This window comes from Osmia lignaria, chromosome 3 (genome assembly GCF_051020975.1).
Source record: "Osmia lignaria lignaria isolate PbOS001 chromosome 3, iyOsmLign1, whole genome shotgun sequence".
NCBI lineage: Eukaryota > Metazoa > Arthropoda > Insecta > Hymenoptera > Megachilidae > Osmia > Osmia lignaria.
The window spans coordinates 11,351,036-11,368,940 of NC_135034.1; the positions used below are offsets into that span (position 1 = coordinate 11,351,036).

At 35.5% G+C, this 17,905-nt stretch overlaps 3 protein-coding genes across 15 annotated transcripts in view; 1 reads left to right on the forward strand and 2 right to left on the reverse strand.

Annotated features, from left to right (window-relative positions):
- The window catches only part of Ipk1 (Inositol phosphate kinase 1), a 46,531-nt gene that overhangs the window by 17,523 nt on the left and 11,103 nt on the right, over positions 1-17,905 (reverse strand). For 7 of the 12 annotated variants that reach the window (XM_034332683.2, XM_034332678.2, XM_034332675.2 and 4 more), the window contains one exon: positions 8,933-9,007. The exons of 4 other annotated variants lie outside the window; for them this stretch is intronic. The gene's annotated coding sequence lies outside the window, so the exon portion shown is untranslated. Of the gene's footprint in view, positions 1-8,932; positions 9,008-10,681; positions 10,797-17,905 lie in introns of those variants that run through there. One more of the 12 variants, XM_034332682.2, reaches the window with a different exon arrangement.
- Positions 1,338-6,076, reverse strand: LOC117608098 (protein BTG2). The gene has a single exon (XM_034332690.2). The coding sequence runs from the start codon at positions 5,354-5,356 to the stop codon at positions 4,823-4,825; it is 534 nt and encodes a 177-aa protein (XP_034188581.1). The 5' UTR covers positions 5,357-6,076; the 3' UTR covers positions 1,338-4,822.
- Positions 10,837-12,666, forward strand: LOC117608097 (uncharacterized). 2 transcript variants are annotated; one of them, XM_034332688.2, is made up of 3 exons: positions 10,837-11,136; positions 11,664-11,817; positions 12,165-12,564. In XM_034332688.2, the coding sequence occupies exons 1-3, from the start codon at positions 10,977-10,979 to the stop codon at positions 12,547-12,549; spliced, it is 699 nt and encodes a 232-aa protein (XP_034188579.2). In that variant the 5' UTR covers positions 10,837-10,976; the 3' UTR covers positions 12,550-12,564. The 2 variants fall into 2 exon arrangements, with proteins under 2 accessions (XP_034188579.2, XP_034188580.2); XM_034332689.2 differs by lacking the exon at positions 10,837-11,136 and adding an exon at positions 11,162-11,389 and having other exon boundaries at positions 12,165-12,666.

The window sequence follows — 17,905 nt, forward strand, 5'->3', positions numbered from 1 at the left end:
CTAGCTCGACTGCGTATTAAAATCACTACAATAATTCGGCATCACAATAATATTACCACGATGGGACCCACGGCCTTAAATATACCCGAGTCGAGCACCCCTGCCGGGTCTCTCACGCTCTCTTCCTGTCCATCCCTCTGTTTCTTTATTTATCTTTTGTTTCTTCACCCTCATCATCTCTCTCTCCCATACTCTCTATCATCTCGCTTACACGCTCACGGAAAAATTCCTTATTTTTTTTTTCTTCTATTTTTCTTCATCATCGAAAAATCATACCCTCCTTTCTCGTGCATTCTCCTTCCTGGTGTCCCAACAAGAATAATAATGTTCACGGAAAAGAAAGACACACGGCATGTACGCTTAAATGTTTACGATTCGTCTACAAATTTCAAACTCTCTTACGTTCTCATTTTTACGATCGAAAGCGGAGGGAACACACGCGCCCTATGGAAAATGCCAACGGAAGTAACTATCCCGTAAAAATTTGTACAAATTCAACTTGCAATTTCATTATCGTAATTAGACATTTTTAACGTGCACTTACGCAAAGCGATACTTGTAAAGTCGATGAATTAATTAAATGAAAATTTTGGATAGTTGGAAAATCACATTTGAAAAAATCTGAATATTCGATTTGGATAATTTGAATATTCTCAATGTTAAAAGTGTAAGATTGTACTGAATATTTCAAATATTCAATTTCGGTAATTAGAATATTCGAAACCCTATTAACCCTTGGATGGCAGACCCCCATGAGATGGACAGAATCCCAATTTTAATTTTGAAACACTGAAATGGTGTTCAAATTTTGTTTGAAATGTACAAATGAAAATTTTAATTGATTTTCAAAATTATTTAAATTATTTAAATAATTTATCTATCCTTCTAATTACCAACTATGCAAAATGTATTAAATAAGAGATATGTATATATATATATATTTGTTGAAAATTGAAATAAACATTCTGTTTTTCACTTACAACTGAACAGAAAGAAAAAAAAGTTATATTCTCGCTTCTCGTATTTGCACGGCTTAACTTACGATTGAAACGCATCGCATTAAATACCATATTTACAATTTTTATCAAAAATCTGTGATAGACAACGCTTTTAAAATTCTTCGTTTGCAACGCAGCGTGCAAGTGATTAGTATTCCTTTTTTTATACAAATAACTTTATCAAATATACACGCAATAATTATATCATTCCGTCTGCAATTTGCAATATTCCCTCCCCTTTCTCCCACAAGCATCCCTCCCATATGAACACAGTAAACAACCATACCCAATATATGCTTGTTCCTCATGCAGAACTTTCGAATCTTGCCTTTCTTCATCTTTATTATTTTTTTTTTTTTTTATCGTTTATCTTGATTTTGTCTCGTTTTATTTAAAAAAATACTGAATTAACCAAGCTAAAATCACAGACTTGCTGGTGCCTTGTTCCAGCGGGTTTGTACAAATTCTTCCTGAAGAACTCTATGTATAGTTACAAGATATATATATTTATAATTATATGTATATATAATATATGTTTATGTATGTATACATATACATATATATGTATATATAGTAATTACAATTCACTCGTGAAACAATGTTTTGCACTTCTTTCGCCCTTCATTCTCGCAAATTTGTCTCGCTGCGGATCTTTTATTTTGTTTGAAATTTCGATTTTCCGATGGCGTCGAAACAAAGGAGAATTTAAAAGAAAGGAACATCTTTGTAACTTTTACAGGCTACGTTATTTATGAATGTCACAGTAAAAAGCGAAGGAAAATCGGCTTCACCGCCAGAGATTTATTTAAAATTTTGAACCATTAGAAATTGAACTTTGGAAAAGTAAAATTTGAATATTGAAATTTTAGAATTCGAATCGTAGAAGCCTAAAATTTAAATTTGGATATTTTAAAATTCGATTCTTGAAACCTTGAATCTTGAAACTTTCCTGTTTTATTGCAACATACATATAGTTTGAAGGACTGTATATTATGGTGTACGAGATATTATCCATGTCGCCGTTCGACTCTCACACTTTCTCCTCTTTCTTGTCTTACTTTCGACAGATTTTTCAGCGGTCGATCTTCCAAATGAAAACAGCGAATACAGGTTTCTCTTTCTTTCCTTTTTTCTTTTTTTTTCTATCTCGAGTTGAGTATATTTAGCAATTTTAATCGAACGACTTATCGTATAGTATCGTTATATTGCAACTGTTATTTGAATATCGAAGAACTAAATTGAAAGGATTAAATCTTATTTTTAAAAAGTGTAAATAATATTCATATACAAAAGATTGTTCGTTAGAAGAAAAGAAATTAATCTAAAAATTCGTTTAAAATTGCCACCCATACTCATTGATATAAACATATTTATACATATCAGGAATATACAGACACGTGTACGCGTGTTATGTTTCACGAATACACGCGCCTCTAATTAGGTCGTTCGCGTAATTAGAGATTGTTCATATTGTCTCTCTACTTTTAGCATAATCACAGACACGGTTTTTCTATATAATCGCTACATACATAGCTTCCTGATTCGACAAGTACCTCCCCTGTTTCCATTTTCTCTTTATTTACTTCTTTTCTTTTTCTTTTTTTTTTAATATTATATTCACACGACACTTGTACACGGTTCAGTATTGTCACCTCAGACGAACGGCACACCACTTACGCACCATGATTCAAAGCTTACTAAGAAGCGAATATATTACGAGAAAAAATAAAAATAAAAGAAATGACTTACCGATGATGGTATCTTTGTTAACGTGTAAACCAGACACGCCACCGGAGAAACTTGAAGAACGGTACAATCTACATATACATATACGTGCATAAGAGGGAAACGCAGGATCCTTTAAGTTTGCAAAATTATAAAAGACATTTGCAATATCATAGCGCGGTCTTCTCTACAATAATAAACGTTCGAATTTGATCGAAATAAGCAATTCATTTTAGATTAATGGAAAAGTACTAGAATTACTGAACCGCGATTCGCGAGATCGAATCCCGCAAAATGTAGTTTTTTTTTTTTTTTACCGATTGTTGCCTGAATATAGTTATTATTTAAAAAAAATAAAATAACGAGCTTCTTCTTTATTTTGATGAAACGAGCGCTATAATTTTGCAAAATTATTACCTGTGGTATCCTTTACAATTGTGCAAAGTACGAATAAAATCGCGCTCCCTTTTTTCCCTTGAAAGCAACGTTTAAGTTTGCAAACTACAACGTAATTATCTGTATCCTTCAATTCGCATACTTATAGATTTCTATTGCATCGTACACATATTGCAACGAGTAAAGAAGGATATATCTATTAATGAAATTGTTTAAGTAAACATTGAAAAAAAGAAAAAAAAGAAAAAATTAAATAATTGCAAAATGACAGCCGATTCGATAAGGTTATTGTCAAAGTGCAAATTCGTGGGTAAGATAGATAGCTACGCGATGAAATTCACTGTTGCTTATTCCTCATTCGTACTAACATTCATTCTTCGCTCTTCGTCACGTTCGAAACACCAGAAAAGATAATTAATATGGTACATGCACGAAACCACTCCCTCTCCCTTCATGCGAAGAAAATCACAGTTGTTTACTTCATATATGTTGGTTATGTCTTTCTCCCTCACAATCACATCTCCTTCTATCTTCAACTCTCTCTTTTTCTCGCACACACACGCTATGTCTCGCTTGCAATCTCTCTCTGCTCACAGAAAACAGATAATATACAATTCGACACGACATATAAGCGTAAGCCTCGCTCTCGTAACGCTTACACGTTATACATCGTCTTTTTCACATATATAATACCTACATATATGTACATATAAACTCACGCGTTTTATTTGAAGGTTGTACCGTGTCCTCCGATCGCAAGAACTCGCGAGACGGCTTCTTGTGATCGGAGGAGAGTACCTATGAAGTGTAACATGTGTGGGCCGGGCTTGAGAACCGCTCGACTGGCCAACGACCAATAAAACTGATGCTCTGATGGACGATCCAAGAACGGGTGGCCATGATTATACCAATAGCAAGCGTCGTATGAAAAAATACTCCAAAAAGAATTTTGTGAAAGATACATCGATAGGTGGTTATTTCTTCTATTCTTCTTCCTCTTGTTCTCGAACCGTTCAAAATGTTGTCGGATGGTTGCGTGTGGCTCGGTGGTAATTTGCATTGATAATGCGAGGTTAGGGAGAAAACAAATCCTTGACGAGAAGAGAGAATGCCAGCGCGGATGTTGCTCGATTTTTATTCCTCTTCGCCGTAGGAGGGGAGAACGTACCAAGAGACTTCGTGGAAGAAAAAAGATTTTGTGACGATAAAACACGTTGCTGGAGTTGAATTCTTCTCAAGGGGGAGAGAGAGAGGCTCGTTTTGCTTTTTCCTCTCTCGAGACCAGAGGGGAGGGGTCAGACTGGTTCGTTGTTCCCCACCCCAGGGGTAGCTTCCTTCCAGGATTAACGGAAGTACGTAGGTGGAGAGGGGGGGCTGAGATCAATTTGTCGGGCTGACATAGCTCCACCGGAGTTTGCCCATTTTTCTTTCTCACTTTTCCGGTCGCCTCGTCGGCTGCTGTTTCCTTGGAAACGATCAAAGCCGGATCTTCTATCGAGACACACGAAACAGAGTAGCACTTGCGCGTTCATGCACGAGTCAAACTTTCACCTGACCAGAAAAAAATCGCAATCACATATATCACGAAAAAAAAATAAAAACGTGTGTGCTTTGATCAGTCCGAGAGCGTGATGCACGTCCAATGGAAACGAAGCGAGACGCTAGCGCCGTCGCATCGATGAACTCGTATCGACGAGAAAGCTTCAACTGGAAACGAACGCAGCGATTTGCTCGCTGAACTGCGAGTGTTCCAGCAATAACGAGTCTTTACAACTTTCGAATTGCTGTTGCTGCTGTTGTTGATGGTGTTGATGATGTGGATGTTGGTGTTGATGTTGGTGTTGGTGCTGGTGCTGCTGGAACTCTTCCGGGTCCGGTTCCGTGCGCTCGTACAAAACACAAATGGATCCGTTCTCTCCGATTCTGTACGAGACTTCCGACGGATCGATCCACATGGTCAGCTCGCTCGGGAACAAACTGTGCAGTACCGTCGGTAACAGACCGACATTCGCACCTGCTTGCGCGATAACCGGATCCATTTTACCGTTGATACGTATGCAACGGTAACCGGAACCACGATTCGGACGATCTGGAAACCAGTGGTCCCTGTAACGGTGTCGTAGAACCTCCGTCAATGATGATTTGAACATCTCCAGCTGTCGTTCAGATAGCTGGCCTGTCTGCAGACGCAGTAGATGCACCAAAAAATCCGCCGCTGACACGATTTCCAGTCTCATGGTTGCTATGCGATGTGACCCAGGACGAATGATATATAATACAATTATTTTGATCGATGTTACACCGATCCGCTTCCTCCTCCGTTTCTTCCGTGATTCGAAAAGGTCACAGCACGAATGAGGCCGTTGTTGTTCGTGGGACGCGCACTGGAGTCTTCACAAAATGGCGGCGACGCCACGTCGTATGATCACGGTGAATATTTCCTCGTCGATGATCCAGCGCGACGAAAAATTCGGCCCTTGCTCCGATTATTCTTCTGCTGATATATTGAATAACGTTTTGTTGTACCGCAAACGGTCTTTTACGAAAGAAAATTTTGCAAGTTTGTCAGAATCTTTCACTAAAGTAACGGCTGGATATAATCCGTTATGAGTCAGGAATATCGGGATGGTATCTAATTAATTTTTTTCTTTCTGCCGTTAGCTCGTTCCGAATCGTTTCTCCCAAATTTTAGTGAAAATCGCCGAGATCATGAATTACGAAAATCGATGACTCTCCCACGCCGTTTCACTCCGTACACCTTTATAACCACAATACAACTTTCTCGCGAAACCTAAACCCACGAGCGTCTTTCCGACTCGCCGGACGACCGCACCCACCGATTGCCAACGACTTTCTAGTAGCAGCGAGCGTCGACGCAAACGAAGTAGCTTTGTCTCTTTGTTCACGCAGCCTCGAGCGGGGATAGTACGCGCGATTTCATTGGCTGACTCCGATTCCTACCATGACCATCAGTCACATGATCACAATCTGCGCGTTCTCGGCTGCGCAAACGTTTGCAGCTGCGTCCCGAATACGAATCGTCTGCACGAATAAAGGTTCTCAACCAATTTATACTGGCGTCACGAAAAGAATCAACAAAAAAATATTTCTCTGAAATGCAAATTATAGATAACACGTGCTTGCGTACACGTATACGTATACCAGTATAAAATATGCCAATTGAGAAAATATCTCTAAAATAACAAAAATTAACATGTTTTGAACGAATGATAATTTTAGCTCGAATTTTTTTTCTTTTTTAGTATATAATTATGCGAATAAAATTTTTTAACAGACATTAATTTTAGAATAGAGTACTATCGTACAGGTTAATAATTCCTTGATTAATATCTATCCTCAATTTGTTACAAAACACAATTAATGGTATAAGATTTTGATTTCCAAACCCAATAACGTGAAAAATTATTGGTCGTTATTACCAAATACTGATTTTCGTTTCAAATAACAATTTTTTAACCGATTCGAAATCAGACTCTTATCATAAGCCGATCCCCGGAAACCATATCTTTATTCTGTTTATATTGAAAAATAAGATAAGTAACGAAGTTTGAACGGTGAAAAATACAATTCAATGAAAGTTTTTACTAGAATTGAATTAAAATTTTCACAATTAGCTCGTAATCATCGATATGGTAATTGTTGACGCGTTGCAAATGCAAAGCGAAACTTTCACTACAAAAAAAGGTAAAAAAACCTGATTTTTATCGTTTCAATTATTCTCCTTCCGTTGAATAGATGAGTATCACTGTTTACTAAGCAATGTCCTATTGTATTTCAGAGTAGTGCATTCAATTGCAATTCATCTATTCTCTATCTTTTTTCCTTGGTTCTTTTTTTTCTCTTCTTCTATTCACCTATTTCATACAAAATTGTATGCACTAACCACCGATAATACTCCATGCAAATCCTGAAACTCACTTCCGCTGCTTACTATTTACATTAAATTAACAAACATTGTTTATATACGTTTTAATTAGGCTCTTTTATCTGTTTCATAGTCATTTTCTTTTGTAGAATTAAAGCAACGCTGTGAAGCTATGATCGATATAAATTGCAGAATTAAAAAATTTTAAGATTCTAAAATTATTTCTAATAATAATAATTTTAAAAATTATACAATTATTTGTCTCCACTTTTCGTTGACAGAAAATTTGCACCGTTTATTCGTTTCACGTTTTCCTGTTTGTTGAATGGAAAATGCAGTTTCACGTATCGATTTTCTCATAATTTCCCCCCAGCTTATTTCATTCCGCTGTCGCTGGATTGGCTCAACTTGATAAAAGAATACATATCTGATAGCCGAAAAGTGATTCATGATCCCCAAATCAACATCTGACCCCCCCCCCCTTCGAAGTTTCCCTGGTGAGTTCAGATACCGTAAGCCAAGAGGACTGATCGAATATTAAAATCAATAAAATTGATCAACATTTCATTTCTAATTTTAATTCAATAAAAATAGAATTTTATATATTTAACTCTTTTAATTTAGAAATACAATACTTGAAATATTTAAATTTATTTTCATTTTCACTTTAAACTTTAATTAAAAATTACCAAATCATACCATGTAACAAATACTTATTTTGATTTGGAGGGTTATAAAATGTACCCAAACGACAACTCAGCTTACTTTCCGTAATAACAGCCACTACGATTTTGACCATCTTACGGCCCCTATCGGAAAAAAAAATCTTGCCTGCCTGGTGTGCAACCCTTTTGACCCTTCCCAGAACCCCCTTTGCTTTTCATGGCCCCTATTGATGCACTTCTGCTATTGGGATCAGTGATTCTCAAATTCGTTTCTCTTCGTTCAGCCAGACACAAAATCATGCTACGTTACATTAATATCTTTATATTTAGTAATTACACAATTTCAATATTTATTTCATATCACTGTCGTAAGCTCTCAGATAACGAAGTTGAATCACTGTTAACCTTATGTATGATTTAGGGGCTTTAAATTTTGAATATAGGTACATAGGTACTGTTCTAACAAAGTTTCCCCACCAATTTTCAATGATATTAATTTGAGAAATTTGTATGATTAGTCTGAAATTTTTTTATCATGAAAATATGTTTTCATTAGTACCGCAGTATGAACCAGAGATTATTATACTGGAATATTAAATTATTTCCAACAATTTTCATAACATGGAGATGTATGCAAATTAAACATTAAGAAAATATTGCTTGTTTCACCGTCAATTTTGACACTCTCGACAGCGGTGAACAGAAAAAGAATCATAAATGACCGCGATAGTATTAAGAATTCCTCTCATAAACCTTGACAAAAGTGACCCAACATTCTTATAATACTTACGGACTTAACCCTTGAACAGCGGTGGCCAGGTCAATCGTGACCCACCTCTATAAAGTCGTACAAGAGACAATAATTTATAGAAGAATATTTTCTTAATCCTAAAATGACCGAGCCTAATTCATTTCTAACGCTTTCCGTTTTTCATGAAATAAATTTGAGATAGACATTAGCAAAGCGATAGTTGAAACGGAAAACGGTTATAAATGGAATTCTTTATATCCTGATTGGTAAAGGTAGGAAAGCACAACTGATTTGCTAGCCGTTTTGCTATGTAGAATATTTCATTCGTAATTCCGGGAGTTTGCCGTTGCCAAGTTGGCAACTAAGAGTCGATCGATAAACTCAGATTATTCTGGCTGGCTTCGTTCCCTGCGTACATGCACAGGCCTCCGCTAAACTTTCGCATACATACAGAGAATTCATGCAACGCCAGCAGTTTTGCATTCTTCATGAACTTAAGCGATGCACTTACCGGTTTTTATAAACTGCCGTTTTACCTCGGCAACTTCTGGGCTTGACGGAAGTGACGCGTGGACTTTGATATTACCTGCAACAGGAAATTGGACACGATCTTACATATGCTACATTTATTTTTGCTTATAAACCATGCTTCGCCTTTCGTATTCATCGTTCGTTAATAAAAGTGCTTGTTTCTTTTGCGTGATCACGACGGACCATGAAGAGAGCCCTAATTTTAATTTAATTTTGTATTTCACATCATTTGCAGTTTATAAATTTTAGTTGTGTTTTTTGATTTATGATATAAATTCTAATTATTCTAATTGGACTGTGATCATGCATCGATCACGACAATTTTTAATCATTTACAACTTCTTCGTCGTTTCTTTTGTATTACATAACTATGATCAGAGTATTTCCAGGGTGTGATACAAATTTTTTCTATCCATATTTAATATCAAAATTCTAAATACTAACGATATTATGCTACGTAAGTTGATTAAAGTTAAAATAATCTTTATTCGAAGAACTGGTTTATTTTGTAACCATCCTTATAATCAGCTAACTTGTTTCAACACAGTTCAGGATACGCTTGAGCGAATAGTTACTTCCGTTATATCGTGCTTCATTTACAAATCACCTCGACACGCAATCACAGCAACGCTATCGTAAATTATGAAGTGTTACTTAAATTAAAACTTTCTCTTCTCCTTAACATTTCTGGGGACCAATGATACCTTCACGTTTAAAAAACATAGGTGCGTCACTGAAACGCTCCTAATACTTTCTTAGTGCGCATGCGCTATAAATCCCATACTGCGCATCACTCGCGCAAACGCGTGTTCCCGCGTATCATTGAAATATTGAAACTGAAAATTCCTTCATTCTCATCAATATAATTATATGAAATACAATTGAATATTTGGGGCTCTTTGCATGATCCGTCGTCAGAGAGTTAATAAATGTCTATAACGTATATTTTATGAACAGCCAAAAAAGAAATTCTCCTTTTTATTAAAATGATATTTTTTCTTTCAGTATCGTATGTATAAAAGATCAAAGGTGGGGGAAAAAAGACACGAATACACAGATAACTTTCATGAAACAAAAATACAGTTAGCATAAGTCCAATAATAAAAGCAGTTGCATTCTAAAAATCTGAAAAATAAAGAAATCTTGATTGCGTTGATATATTATGTTTTTCTCTCTATATTTATTTTTTCAGAGAAAAGTTTGGCATCTTTTGCACGGATTCTTGGAAGGCACATCAGTTGTCACGTAAAACAGTTAACTGTTTTACGTCGGTAATATATTGAGCAACTTTGAAAATGAAAAAAAAAAAACATCTTCGGTAAAAAAGCAAAGTATGAAGTAACAAGGATGAATGTTATAAGAAACACGCACGGACGTGCCAGTTTGCTGCATAGCAGGTACAATCTGTTCAATGATAAAAAAAATGATGACAAATAACATTTCAATTACAATTTGTTGCAAAAATACGAGAACTATTTTACACAAATATTATTCACTTTCGGAATGAAATATTGTCGTGCCTTCAGTCAATTCAAATAATAAACAATTTAAACCTTTCAATGCACTGTTTCTACCTGACGTAGGTTCGCGCCCCATAAAGTCCAAACTTTCTTTTTTTTAGTTATTAATTACACAACAAGAAACGATCCTCATTTTAAAAATGTTTTTGAAAATATTTCGTCATGAAGTGTACATAAAAATAATTATCCAGCTATGTGTACCCTTTTACCTTAGTAATATGGCCGCTTTGCCTCTCTCTTTGACGCCATCAAAGTGGGGCTTTCAGTCCGTCCATGGGTTCTTACGACGCATGCGTTCGACACATACGTTACACAGTTATACCAACATAAGAGAAAGCACAATTTCATGCGTAGCGTGAAGTAGCGTGGCGTCGCGTTGCGTGGAATGGCGTTGCGTGGCGTTAGGTTAGGTTATACGTACGCGTTTGGTTATCGCCAGCTTTAGTTGCAATCACGAATCAAAAGCAAGTGTACTCTGAACAATTTTACAAAGTGTAATAAAAAATGGGAAGAAAATTTAACTTTTCTTACAGAGAGGATATTATACTGATCGAAAATATAAAAAATTACCCTGTCCTTTATGATAGAAGTGACATAAAATTTAGTTGTTACGAAACCAGAAAAATTGTTTGGAAGGAAATATCAAGCAGAGTGAACAGATCAGGTAAACATTCTTTAATAGGTATTTGAAATTTTGGGGAATTTGTAGAAAAGTTGCCCCCTCACCAAAATATGCGTCCGTGGCCGTGTACTGTCAGTATGTGACAGTATCGTCTTACCGACTATGACCAATCGTACCCACATTCCTTCCGCTCGTCATTTCCTCATCTCTGCACAATACTGTACACCGATGACAAGAAGTCTCGCGGGACGGCACAGGGACAAGAGGGGATACTACACACACGTCACGACCGAAAGTACGTGTGAGCGAAGGTGGGGCGCGTCCAATCAGATTGCGTTATTCTCTCGTGTCATTAGACGCTCCTAGTACGCATGCGCCAAAAATCCCACACTACGTATATCTAGTTTGATGCTTGTTTTTGCAAACCAATCAAATTATACATAAAATGGCGTCGAACTAACTTCTAAATTAAATGTCTCTAATGAATAATTTCAGAAAAGTCTAAAAATTTGGAAGTAAAAGTTTATGCTACAACATCTGTAAAACAATATATTATCTATTTATTTCAGCTACGGACTGTAGAAAAAGATGGCGAAGTTTGAGAGACACATTTGTAAAAAGCAAACAAGGTAAACACAATCTAGATGTTGAATCCAGATCGCAATTAAACTTTTCAATACAGCAGTACTTAGATTTTTTCAATGAAGCATATATAAAAAGCAGGCAAGTATTTTTTACGCGTAGTAAAAATTCTAAATATAGATCCTATACTCTCTAGGATTCTATCCTAGACTTTCCTAGGAATAATGGCGATATAGGGGAAGCAGAAATGGTCAGAATTCTAATTTTGACGATATTAATGTTAAATGTAATTTAGATAATAATATAAATTCAAACTTTACCACGTAAACGTTTACACGCAAGTGATCGGGCCACACACGCCTGTGCGTGAAAACTCCGCGTATCACCATTTTCCCTAGGGAAGCCTCAGTTGATTAGGAGTGTACATTATTGTAAGAGTACAATAACAGAAAAATTATAGAAAAAAATGTTGTTGTCAATACCCACAGAACGGGTTATTCGCCAGAATTTTTGTATATCAGCAGTACTGACACAGAAAGTACATCAACAGAATCAGATTTACAAAATAATAGTTTTTCTTCGAGAAAAAGAAAACTACATACAATAAATATCCTAAGGAAAAGGCAGAAAGATGATACAAACGAATTCTTGGAATTAGAGGAAAGTGTTCCTGAAGCAAAGGACCCACTAGGAGATACTGATGAACAGATGATCGAAGATTGCGACCCAGTTTTATCGTTTTTCAAGAGCATGGCCATGACGGTTAAAACATTTACACCAGACTTAATCGCCGAAGCAAAATACAGAGTATTCCATGTAGTTAACGAATTAGAAAAAATGTCATTACCTACAATAGAAATTGTTCAGTTATGAATCTCATATTTGTTCATGTAATTGAGAAAAAAAGAATGAAAATTATTTTTGAAAAATTATCTTGACATATAATGTCAGTTTAACTTGAACATAAATGTTGGTCAGATATTATTACTCATTTTATAAAATGATCTGTAATGTAATATATTATTTTCATTAAATGTTTTGTTTTAATTTCATAAATGTTATATCCCCTCTTTCGTTTGAAAATTTTAATTCCTAATTTTCAGTCTCATAGATCGGGGTCATTATTGACCTGGCCACTACTATTCGAAGGTTAAGAAATGTTTCGGTAGTCGAAATTCAATAATGTTCCCTTTCTTTTTTAAGATGTAATAAAGTTGACCAAGCTGTATCATGGTGGAGTCTCGGTGACCGAGACTGAGCACCGCTTGTGATCCAGCTGAAGGGTCAGCAAAGGAGGGAAAGAAAAAAAGTAGAACACGATGAGTTTCCTTCGAGTAGAGGAAGGTTCCACCTAACAGTTAACCGGCCCTGATGCTGACTTTTTTCGACCGAGTGTCTGATACGCATATATACAGGGTGTTCCACGCGCAAACCGACAAACTTTGCTACCATGTTTGCTAGAATGTTATTCCACAAAAAAAGAGCTTTTTGGGCCCTACCTTGGGGGCCTTCTTATATTATATATATTTTCAAATTAAATTTAGACGTCAAGGCTAGGGGATTTATTTATCTGATTATCACACGTTTTCATTCTGTGCAGATTAAGAATCACAGATACCTTATCATGAAGTCTATTTGTATGAAAGAAATAAGATTGAAATTTCTTGACTTATGTCATCACTGTCAAGAAGTGATATGATAAATAAAACATAGTTTGATATAAATGTGTTAATCGTTGTCATTTTTATAACGAGTTTTTGTTCATTGATAATCTGTTTCTAGCTTAATTTATGTTTCATTTTTATTTCGGTACTATTTTTAGCAACTATACACATTTATATATGTAACTGATATACTGTAATAATTGTACAGATATAGGTAATAGATATCCAAACTTACAAAACATACACAAGGATTTTGACACAAAGTTAAATGTATAATCTTTAAATGAAAGAGTTTCATATATTGTAAAAATAATTTTCAGAGGAACAGTATAAAATCTAAAAAATAAAAATAGTATGTGGGTCGCTCTCCATGGTCCGCCACGTGAGTCGAGTAATATGACAAAATCAGCAGTGATCCAACTTTTCTTTTCCAAATTTAAGTAAACCAATAGCCAGAAAGTATAAAAATTAAATAAAAAGTAAACATATGTTAATAACTCTGGCTCTTTGGACCCGATTTCTAATTTTAAGGACACTTTTTTTTTTAAGAACACTCATCGAATTTTTATTTTCGAACGAAACAACTTACAAGTTCGTGGTTCAAGTTGAGCACCTCGTGAATGTTAAAAGAAAAGTAGGATGGATCTAGAAAACAGTTAGATGGCCCTGATGTTAGTAAATCGCCAAGCCTTCGCGCCTCCTTTCGCCTTGGTATCTATGTACGTTCGTCTATCGCGTGGGATGGAGGGCCATAGATCTACTGTTCACCGATCACAAGAAGTCTCGTGAGAATAACGCAATCTGATTGGTCGCACCTCTGCGCATGCGTACTTTCGACTGTGACGCGTGATTGGTCGAAGCGGTCACATCTACTATTTAGACTCGTGTGCGTAGTAACTCCTCTTGCCCCTGTGTCGTCCCGCGAGACTTTTTGTGATCGGTGCACAATATATGGGGCGTTTTTCCCTACAATAGGGGACCTATTGGGAGGGATACAAGGCCCAGGAACCCCGGAACACGAAAAACTGATCAACCCTATAGAGAGAAGTCCATAATCATTCTTCCTAGAGAAAAGTTTGATCCGATGGCGAACGTACCACGTGTAATGACTCCCTTTCTTTCAAATTTATTTTACACGGTACAACGTTTAATTAATGAATGCGCATTAATTTCCTCGGTACATCTGATTAAAACCATAAAATATAGCTTCTGTTCGTTAAAAAGCATCAAGTGGAAACGATATAAATTTACAATACATTTAATGATGATTGTAACAAGTTTTATTTACTGCCCGGGCTGTTCTAAAGTGCAGTTTACCGTGAAGATATTCCTTTGATCGTTGTAATGGTTGTCGTCACATGGAAAACCAGGAGAAAACAGATAAATTATATTTTTAACGTTCGAACAAACGAACCCGTCAAAATGATGGATCATACATTGTTTCTTTTTAATTCCAACAGTTATCGAGGTGCTTTTGTAGAAATGTATGTTGATTCTTCTCGAGATAAGGAATACTCGTATGTATCAGATTATGTTTCATTAATTATTTATTTATTTCTGTGCTTTATATTCCATTTAACACGCGCGCTGCAGTGCCTGAAATTATCGCGTAACCGGTATAACGTGAAATATATAAAATTAAATTAAAATTGTACCTCTTTCCATGGTGTCTATCCTCCGAGAGTTAAAAGAATTTACTTATTTTAACAAGTGTTAAAAAATGTTTCGGTAGTCAAAATTCGATAATGTTCCCTTCCTTCTTTTGGTATAATAAAATTGACCAAGTTATATCATAATGGAGTCTTAGTACACAATAGAAATAAAATTTGTAAACATGAAAATAAATACGGCGTTGTGAGACGATAAGATAAACTTTGTTTTCATCAAATGAAATAAGATATTATTTACGATAAAACAATTCATTTCTCACTGTATGTTTACTTAACATTTTTTACTTAACTTGATATACGTATAACACTTTCCGTGTATTAAACATCGGAAAACAATTTATTATAAATCGTTACGACCAGTTGCAGTTTTAACTCGATCTAATAATAAATAACTCAAGTGATGTATGTAACGGGTTATACAACACGAAACACGTTCATTACGGTACGTTTAGTTGGTAATTTGTCAGGAATTAGAATTATCCTTACGTAAAATATTCTATGTTCAGACATCAGGTTTCGTAAGTGGTGATTAAGTTATTACTGACATTGTTGGAGATGACGATTGCTATATAAATATCGAGGAGGAACTTCACGTGTTACATTCTAGTGTTTATACCCATTTTTTATAAGTGTTCTATCTTTGAAAAAAATATAACGAGTTAAATTTTTATTCTCGAACGACGGACCATGGAGAGAGCTCCAATTTTAATATAATTTTGTTTCCCGCGCTGTTCTTTAAGAATTAATAAATAATTTTCTATTTATAGAATTATTATTTTATAATTGTTAAAATATTATTTTGTAGAATATTGCTCTGCGGCAAAATTTTCTGAACAGCGCGAGTTTTCGAAGCGAGTTCCGCGAACTAAACACAGAGTATACAGGGTCGAAGCAGCCCTATTGATTTTAGAGAAGCAAGCTCGCTGGCTTACACGCGGTAATTCCCCCTTTCCCCTTCGTCAAGTTTTCGAGAAGGGTCACTACATAATTTGAATATACGCCTCCCCTATATATATATACCCCCTACAGGCGAATTTCGAGTTTGCTATAGAAATTTCCACTCGGCAGACCTGGCCAACTTTTATTTCATATAAAATAAGAAAAATAGTCGTTTGAAGTGATATTTCAAATCGTTAATTTCAGTCCTTATTAAAAATATAGTAATAATAGAAATTTCATTATTCAGATATTAAATTGAAATCCATAGGTTTACTAATTACATCTTTTATCTAACTTTTTTAATCATTAGTCTCCTAAATTGCTACTTGACAATTATACAAATGGGATTTATGATAAATATAAGTTATAAAATATCATTTTAGTAATTCTCTCTCACAAATGATAATCCGCTTTTCTCATAAACTCCTCGTTAATACTCCATTGACATAGTTTTCAAATTAATACGCTCGAAGAAAAGAGCAAAAAGTTTATTTTATAAATGATAAAAATCAGGATTAAATTCTAGTCAATTCTAAGGATCCGTAAAAAAGATTCTTTAAAACTAAATAAATTTAAAAAAACAATGATGTATACTTTGTTCTAGTTCAATTTTTCCTTGTCTAATGGTAAATGTTTCCGGCTAACTTTTGGAAAATATAAAAATTTGTAGAAACAAAGGAGATAGCTAAAATTGCAACGATTCGATCGCTGTAAGCCTTGAAGATTGGCTGGAACGAGGCATCGTTCGAAGCAATCAATTTTTATTATTAATAATTCGCCATTCACACCCCACGTGAGCCCGTGACCCATTGCGAACCCTTCATGTCTCTCATTTGCGTCACGTATCTATTTTATACGACCTACGGTTCTACAAAATCAATCTTGTTCCAGTTTATATTTAAACAAATATGTTATTGACATTCTTATTTTTTTTTTTTTTTTTTTTTTTTTTGAACGGAGAAAATTGAACATGTATTATCGGTTGTTATACATTATACCGCAGGATATAAATATAATGTTACATTAATGGTTAGATGGAAAATTTGCCTCTGCAATCACGTGTTTCGTTACGTAAACGAAACACGTTTATCAGGGAGAATATAACAAAAATAGATTGGGTTGTTTGTTGAATACTTCTTTTGTTCAATATTTTTGCAAAATAAGACGCACGTCAGAATTGGAATTTTCAAATTAAAACCTTGAATTTTCAAATTTAAATTTGATATTTTAATTCCATTGATAATCTAGTACAATTCTCGCAAAACTATTTCGAATAATAATTAAACAAGACATCGGGACGAATAGATAGCCAGTTTGAAATAAAAGATTTGAAATTCAAGAATTATGAGGATGAGTTGTTTGCGTTGCGGTGTCTACGACTACAATAACATCGGGGCAATTATACCGAAACGCGGGTACAACCGATCGATACCGTTAAATAATTCCGACCGACCCGTTTATTGTTGCCTATTGTGTTTCCAACAATCGATCGGATCGCCAACGCCGGTTTTTCTTCGTCGAAACGACTCCGGCCTCCTTCCGCCATCGCGGATCGGTGCAACAACGGGCAATAAAGAACAAGAGCGTGGGAAGCAACAGACCGTACACCCAACTCTCAATAAAATCACTGTTTCCTTTATAGTTTAAGTCGAGACAATTTGTCGAGGAAAAATTATTTCATCCGTCATTTCTCTCTAAAGTATAACGAAAATGGATAATACGTGATTTTGTAAAGAAACCTTGATACGAGGAATTTCGTTGTCGAATATGAAGAAAATTCAGTTTACGTGACCGCGCACACGAAGCTACGAACGTTGCGGGAGCACAGGTTCATTCTGGGAACGTTTGTTCCATCTATGACGCAAGCGAGTGTTTTTTCAACTTGGCGGACCGTCCGTATCTTCGACTAACACGTTTGGTCGCGATCGTTTATCAAACAGCCAACAGTATGTCGCT